Source organism: Melozone crissalis, unplaced genomic scaffold, assembly GCF_028551555.1.
Source record: "Melozone crissalis strain CALT ecotype California unplaced genomic scaffold, PUWL_Pcris_2 ptg000045l_1, whole genome shotgun sequence".
Lineage (NCBI taxonomy): Eukaryota > Metazoa > Chordata > Aves > Passeriformes > Passerellidae > Melozone > Melozone crissalis.
Genome location: NW_026535823.1, coordinates 2,357,066 through 2,365,493, shown reverse-complemented (window position 1 = coordinate 2,365,493; position 8,428 = coordinate 2,357,066). Strand labels below are relative to the sequence as shown.

The following is an 8,428-nucleotide window of genomic DNA, read 5'->3' as shown; positions in this document are numbered from 1 at the left end:
CTTCTTGTCCCACCTCTCCATATCTGTTTCCACCTGATTTCATCTTCCTGGAGCACAATTGACCAGATTCACTGGTTTTTGTCCCATGTGAAGTTTGTAAAATAGATTGGCCTGAAACTTCTTTTACAGATCTAAAAAGGATAAGGATAAGGATAAGGAATAACCTCTTAACATTGCTAAGGGTGAAACATGGCATGTGGTGCTTGTGTTTTTCTTTCTGCTCTTAGAAGATGAACATGGCTAAAATAAGAAAGATGTTCTCATGCAGGCAGGAGTCAGCTTTGCTCATGATTGTACCACAGAGGAAAATCAAATGAGACTTAAACTCCTAAGGCTGCTCTGGTATAAAACATGTTTTAGGTGTTAAAAATATTTTAATTGAGAAGACAAAAATCCCTAAGTCTGCAAGTTGGGAGAGCTGGGATCCCAGTTCCTGAACCACTGGAAGTTTATGCCAAGTGGAGACATTGAGAACCAGGAATCTGGGTAATCTGAGTAAAGGATTTGGCCTCAGGACAAGATTTGGAGGGAGGCAAGAAATCAGTCAGTAAGCCTGCTTGTTCAGGAGAGTGAAGGACAGCAAGGGTTATACAGAGGGAGCCAAGAGCTGGGGATGAAAGAATAATTATCAAAAGCAAGAGACAAATTACATAGATCAGCAGCTGGCTGCAATCCCTTCTCAGCCAGTTCCAGGGGGCAATAAGGTCCCCTCTGGAGCTTTTCTCCAGGCTAAACACCCCAGGTCCCTCAGCTGCTCCTCATCACACCTGTGCTCCAGCCCTTCACCACCTGCTGCCCTCCTCTGGGCTTGCTCCACTGGCCGTGACCCTGGGCAGGAATGTGCTGCCATTGCCCCCATTCCTTTTGTGTTATGGCCACTATTAGGTGAGAGTGGCGCTGCTTAAAAATAGGCCACATTTCTGAAAGAAATAGTTTTAAAGAAAACGTTGAGAAGGTTTGTCAGTATGCATTGTCCTGTTTGGTTATTCACATGCTAACTGTGTTGTTCCTGCAGTACCTTCAGCTTGAAGATCAGTCAGAGAACGAAACTCTGCCTTCCCTGAGACAGTCAGACAGACAAACAGTGGAACAAAAAATGCCAGTGAAGTGAGTTGCTGTTTATGGCTATTTTAACAGTAGGAGATTTATGTGACGGGATGACCAAGTTTGAATAATCTGTACAGCTTTATTTTCCTTCACCCTTTGAAGGGGATATGACTATTCTGATTCCTTGTTGTCAATTCTGCTTGCCATTTCCTTTCAAGTAAATCCCACACAGTCAGTGAGATCATTCTAACTGATGAGAAAATATTAAAACAACTAATATTACCCATAAGAACAAGAAGCAAAACTGTTTGGTTTATCCTGGTCTTTCATTTTGCTTTTTTGCTTGACAAGAAAGCTAGTAAACATTTAATAAAAATCCTGAAAATTTATCATATACTTGATAAAAGTTTCTTATTGTTGCTAAAACAAATTCTCTGCTGATTAATGCCATCATCACATGATGTCTCACAAAATACAACATAATGCTATGTTTGGTTTTTATTTGTGTTTTCACAGACTTTCTATATTTGCACTCCAGCTTCCCTCATGTATGTCTTTATATATACTTATAAATATGCACTTTTTTTGCTTGCTTAAATATAATTTTTGCACTCTGGATGCAAGTAAGTGGAGAGCTACAAAAAAGCTTGCTTGTTTAAGGTGTTTAAGGTCACTGTCACCATCCCTTGTAATAATTATAACTACAGCCACATAATATCCTGACACTATTATACGATCTTTTTATAAATTTGCAATTAGAAAATACCATTACTGATGATGCTGAGAAGTGGCTGTGGAACACAGCTCTCAAACCAATCTCTATAATTCAGAGAGCAGGGTTTTGATAGCTGAGCTCTCAGAGCCCCCTTAGGAACATCAAATGTTTTTTACAGAACTTAAGAGTGCTTGTGATTGTTTTTAATGCTAAGTTGTTTTTTTTTTTTTTTTAATTGGTTGGGTTTTTTTGGTAGGGTTTGTTTGTTTTAAGAAAACTGGCAATATTTTATACAGAAGAAAGTGTTTACCCTCATGTCTAGCAGAAGCCTACAGCAAGTTGCAGGGGAAGAGTCAAAGCTGTGAATTTACTCAATTATTTATGCCCCCTAGAAGCACATATGAGGCCCATGTTTCCTATTAGTGTTAGCTTGGTAATATTTTTAGATAATTCCTGTCATTATAAGCAAAAAATGCCATATAAATTAATTCCTAATCCTTTTGAACTCGAGAAGAAATTCAGTGCACTCTCTAGAACATTCCTGCCTCTCCTGTGCTTTGTTAGAGCTCCACCAGCTGCAAGCATTACGAGTATTTCCAGGGTGGATAGTCAAGTAAGCGGTGCCAGTATCCCTGTTTGGCTGTGTGCAGGGTAGGAGGAGTGGCTGAGCCCCTCTCCCCAGCAGCCAGCCACACCATAGGCTCTCAGCCACCCCAGGCTGCACAGGGCAGAGACCACAATGCTATTTTCAAGGGCAGATGTTGTTTCCACAGGTCAAACGCTGGGGAAACCATGGCATGGTCTGAGTCTGTGGATACAGTACTATCCAATAAAGGTAAGAAGGGATGGAAAAACATATGTGTTTTTAAAACATTTGTCATCCCATTTACCAAACATTCCTGCCAGGTTTTCACTCTGCTCTCCATTCAGCTCCCCACATGCACTGAACTGACCAGAGCTGCTGATGGAGGTGGGGGAGCTGCTGTCCTGAGAGGTTTGTCCAATCTGCAGACACAACATACCTTCTGTCCAGTGCTCAAGGGCAGGCAGAAATGCTATGAAATAGTTTTTATTAAAGTGACTGCTAAATTCCCCTTGCAGAGGTTTCATTTTTAATAATTTTTTTCACAAAAACCCACAAACGTTTCCTTAGATATTCCTGAGAAATATGTGCATTGTGCAGTGGCTTCCAGTCAAACAAAAAATGACACATCTAAAGTCACTTCTCCTAGAAATGACATTTCTACAGACCTGACACCACAAACCACATGCAACTTGGAAATTTCCTTGCCCCTGCCCCATTTCCTCACAGTAATATTGTGGCCTGCACCTTGGGATGCCTCCACCCTGTTCCTGGATAGCATTAACTTGACTAATACAACTAAATTTGGGTACTGTCAGCTTTCTTTACTCAGAGGTTCTGATTTGGATTAATTTTAAAACTATTTATTCAAAACAAACCTTTATTTGTTTCATTTTTTCCCCTTCAAAGTGAAAAAAAGAAAAAAGAAAAAAAAAAAGAAAAAAAAAGAGGAACAAAGCAGTAACAAAAGTAACAAGGAGTCCATCTTTTATCCAGGTCTTAATCTTTCCTTGCAAGGAGATGGAAGCCCCATTTGGGCGGGGAACCTCAGCTGTGGGGGAAGCACACTAGCACAGTGTGACCTACATTTCTATTTGCTTCTCAGCCGAGGAGTCAGCCTCAAATCTCTGATTTCCAAGCCACTACAAAGCCTTTTGAAACCAAAACCTCTAGGATCCCCTTTTAACAAATGTACCAGTGCTAAAGAGACCAAACCACAGCAGGCAGCTGTTGGGAGCAATCCTTGGTTGGCAGCTCACTGAAAAACTCTCTTAGTAGTCCCCTTATCAGCACTGTAATTTAATCTCCTATTTATTTCCCCTGCAGCAGCTTCTCAAACCTGATTGCTGGCTGACATGTAAAAGAGTGGCAGATACATAGGTTACACTACACACATACTGTAAAAATAAAAATAAAAAAATATATATGTACACACACACACATGTGAGTATGCACACACATAAATTGCACTGGCCTTTCAGTTTTCCTCCATCCACTATCTGATGCATTTCCCCCAGAGGGCCTGGCAGCTTTTCGGACATTTTTGAAGTCTGAGTTCAGTGAGGAGAATGTGGAGTTCTGGCTAGCCTGTGAAGACTTCAAGAAAACCAAATCCTCCACTAAGATTGTGTTGAAAGCCCAGAAGATTTATTCTGACTTTATACAAGCTGATGCTCCAAAGGAGGTAAAGAGGTTTTTGTGTGTGTGCTTTGGGTACTGAGGATAGGGATGAAGTAGAAAGTACCTCAAAGAATAACCAAAACCACAATTCATCCTGGTTGTAACTCCCATTTTAATGTCCATTATTTACCAGGTAAACATCTTGTGCAACGCTGTGAAGCAAAGATGTTATGGTTTACACTTCACATTCTTTACATTCTTCACACTGGGAATAAGTTTACCTCATCTTCTGAAATTTCTGCCAGAAGTTTTAAGGACGTTTATGCTCAATATAATTTGTTTTCTCTAATAATTTTTTTGTAATGCAGTAAGCACCATCTCTTCTGTATTCAATGTACCAGAACATTAGTAGGTTTATGATTGCATTTGTTCTTTTGTGTAGGTATTTTTGACATGAAGAGAATGCAAAAATTTCCATCACAGAATTCAATTTTATAATTATTTCAAAAAGGCTTACTGTGAAAGACAAACTGCTTATTAATCATTATTCACTTTTTGCATCTTAAACATTTACACTGATGTTTTTGCATTTGCTAGAAAGAGTGCTTTAAACATTCCCATGTATTACAAATGATTGAAATGTAATCATATCCATCAATAATAAGATGATTGATTGATATTATTGTTAAAAACAAAAAATCCTTTAAAAATACATAGGGCCAAAGTCTAAAATGATGCTGAGTACCTTCATTTTTAATTTTCTCTTTGATAATCAGTACTTCATAGGATTTGGTTTGGCAGAAAGATGAGAAGGAAAAGCAAGTTTTTCCCTTATTTTTTTCAGTGATGCCATCTTTTTAAGAGCCAAATAAAATGAAGAATTCAGTCTGCTAGAAAAGGAAGGGATGAGCTTCCTGTTTATTTGCATCAGTCAGGTTATTTGGGAGGAAATTCAAATGCAGCTTGTGTCCTGGACACAAACAGACCTCAGCTTTCTGAGCAAACTGACACTGCTTTCATGCTTCTTTCTTCCTACAGATTAATATTGACTTCCATACCAAAAATGACATCTCCCAGAACATCTCTGAGCCCACCCTCCGCTGCTTTGATGCTGCTCAGAGCTCAATCTACTGTCTCATGGCAAAGGACTCTTTTCCCAGGTTTCTGAGGTCAGAAGTGTACAAGGAACTGGTGAAGAAGCACCAGGACAGAAATCAGAAGAGATGGCTCCCATTTCTGTGAGGAAAAACACTGAGCCTTTAGGAATTTATAATGTCTCCCATTGCAATTCAGTACAGATAATTATTCATTATTAAAGGGATTGCAGAAGCCACTTTCAAGAATCACCTGTGCCAACTTGTTTTTAAGTACAAATTGCACATGATGCTTTCTAAAAACAGTAGAGAAATATTCAAGAAGCAGGATGGAATATGCTAGACACTTGAGCTACCTTCCTAATAAAAAATTTTGCCATTGTTGTTTTTTACCTGTGTTTGCTTCATTTTTCAAAGTGATATGAGATTTTTAAGCATAATGTTTTGGTTTCCTTGTTTGCTGTTGATTCCTCTTTAGAAGTACAGCCTCCAAAATAAATCCTTTTCAGTAGACTTGAATACATTTACTCCTTCATTTGTCACCTTATCTGAAGCTTGCAAAATATTTATATCCTCTTTTAAACTTGTTTTATGCTAATTCAAAATAGGAGATGTAGAAATATGGTCGATAACACACTATGATAATATTTAATAAATAGGCAGCTGCTTTATAACAAATGTTCTTGGCATTCAGAGCAAATTAATGTTACACAATACAGCTGTCTTCAAGAAGAAGGTCTTCAAGTTTCTTTGTGTTAATTTAATTTTTTACTGAAATGTCTATTTTATTAATTGCATAGGCATCTGGGAAAAAAACTACAACTGAGTAAATCTTCCTTTGTGCATTTTCAATTAATTAATTTTCTTTGCTTTTTCAAATATATTGGTGGTACCGTCACCCCACATACGTTGAAATAATTTCATGAATTGCTACCAATGAAATTCATTTACTAATTTCATTTCAATAAAATACAGGTAAGCAGAAAAGTAGGCATAAGAAACAGTTTTAGGCTGTAAAGTAAACATGTAAATCAGGATTTAGTAATGGAGTTATCTTTCAAACCAGCAAGGTGCGATTGGAACCCGCAATCTTCAGGTGTTTACAGATGCACACACTGATCAAATTCACTGCTCGGAGGATTTATTGCACATATTTAGATGAAAGGAGGAGAGTTGTGTCATGGTATTGAAGAAAAAATATTTTAAAGAAATAATCTTTGCAATGGAAAAAAATTTCTAAATACAAGAGACAGCAATAAGAGTTTTCAAGAAGGAAAAAATTCCTTAATTTTAATTAGATGCTTTTGAGTGCTATAAATCTCCAGGAATCTTGCCCTGCTTGGAGCTCCGCTCATACCTTCTACACACCACCACATCCTTGTCCTAGGTTGACTATATGATGCTTTTATCCCCCATCATCTTGTTCTGTTTATGCTGAATAATAAGTTTTGCACCTTTAAGACTTGTTCCAGAGAGTGAAGGCAGGAGAGAAGAAGCAGCAGTTTGTTTTCAGACACTGCACTCACTCCTCCACACTCCTGCTCCTGGGCTGTGCTGTTGGCAGATGAACAGACAGCGGGGCAGAGCTCTTCTTTTGCTTTAGTTAGTTTTAGCTAGCTGAGGCAAAGAAGTTCCCTGCACTGTGTTTTTATTTATTTTTTCCCTTTTCTTTGGCCCTGTTCAAACCTGCTCTGGACTGAACACCAGCACAGCTCTGGCAGCTGCACCTGTGGCCACCGGGCCAGGCCTGGCCTGTGGCAGTTCCAGCGCTGAGGGACTGATCAGAGAATGAGTGAGCTCTGGGGAGGGACTTTCTCAATTTGTCATCTCTTTTGGAGCAACAAGGGGTTTTATTGCTTAGTGTTGTTTAGGTTTTATTGTTTAATAAACAGTATTTTCCACTTTTCTACAAAGAAGTATTTTTCCTGAACCAGTTGGGAGAGGGGCCAATTAAATCTGCTTTTCTAGAGAAATCCCTTTGGAAGTTCTCTCCCAAATTTGCCCTGAATCAGAACAGTCCTGTATGCAAAATATCCCACTTTATCAAACTACATGAAGGAACCAAGTCATTTAGACCGTAAAGGATATTAAGTAGCCTGAAGGCCTGAATACACTCCTCAAGTTATGAACTGAGGTTAAAATCCTGACACATCTTAAGCAGACAGGGTGAAAAATATCTATTCTTTGATACCCAACTTCTAGTCTATCACCTAGTTTTAATTTTTGCTGTCTGCATTTCCTTTTCTCTTCTTTTCTTTCTTCCCCAGTGCTGGTGGTTAGTAGAGACACGAATAGGAAGGCTGAGGTTAAGCTGCAAGGAGGATGTGGGCTTCTCTGGCCGTGCCACAGCTGCCTCTGAGCTCACAGTGACATTTCTGGGGACAATCGCCCCTCCTGCCTGCGCTGCAGCCTCGGGGCCATTTCTGCTGCCCAGAGCCACAGCGCAGGCAGCAGCCAGGAGGGCCCAAATTATGGCATTTACTCAAGAGTGCAGCAAGTCATCTTCCCTTCCTACAACTCCCATTTGCGTTTTCAGAACAGAAAATTCCCACAGAAAGGAAGAGGTGGGATCACACCACTTTTCATAGTAGGTCAAGCAAGTAAAAACCCAAAATTTCTGTGTTCCCAATCTTTTGGAACCTGAGGATAAAAAAGTGCTTGAAAACAAGTGGGTGGTAATGAAATCTCACAATTCTCTCTGTGCCCCTATAAATCCTCCCACTTCTGGCTCTACCCCAGCAGAGTCAGAAAGTGCCAGAATGGTGGCTGCCAGGGAGCTCTAGCTCCTGGCCATTTGAAAACACAGCTTAAGGAGAAGTTACAAGCAAATATAAAACAGTCAAGCATGTTCAAAATTATGTGTGCCATTATTCTGATAACTGCATGAAAACAGTATCACAAAACATGACGTCTACGTTATGTCTGGCTGATCCTCTGTTATCGACAGCACCAGTCAAAAGAGGTGATAATTCTTGACATTTTCACGTATGACATGAATTTTAATAATTACACTGTGAAGAACCATTAATGATTTTAACAAAATTTCCATTAATTTATAATGTTTTTATGAGAAATGTAAAGGAATGGCACTTCTAGGGGGTATATCCCTGACTCAAGGGTGAATTAACAGTACTAATTCTTTCATAACCTCTTAATGAAAACTTCGGTACTTCTAATTCACAAAGTTAATTAAACTTTTGCTGTTGATCAAGCCTCACAACATTTTTATTAATCTGTTTCAGATGCTAAACATGAGATGAAACTTGGAGAATTTAAAGAAATTATCACTATAAATTCATATATCTTTAAAGGCAATTTGATTGCCATTCACATGTAATTTTTCAAACTCTCAGAGAACTATCTGCCCAT

The 8,428-nt window shown here is 38.9% G+C and overlaps 1 protein-coding gene across 1 annotated transcript; it reads left to right on the top strand.

The window, feature by feature from the left end:
- The first annotated feature begins 1,096 nt into the window (after positions 1 to 1,096).
- Positions 1,097 to 5,207, top strand: RGS21 (regulator of G protein signaling 21). The gene is made up of 4 exons (XM_054286026.1): positions 1,097 to 1,107; positions 2,521 to 2,597; positions 3,863 to 4,029; positions 5,004 to 5,207. Exons 1-4 carry the CDS (start codon positions 1,097 to 1,099, stop codon positions 5,205 to 5,207), a joined length of 459 nt encoding a protein of 152 aa, XP_054142001.1.
- The last annotated feature ends 3,221 nt before the right edge of the window (positions 5,208 to 8,428 follow it).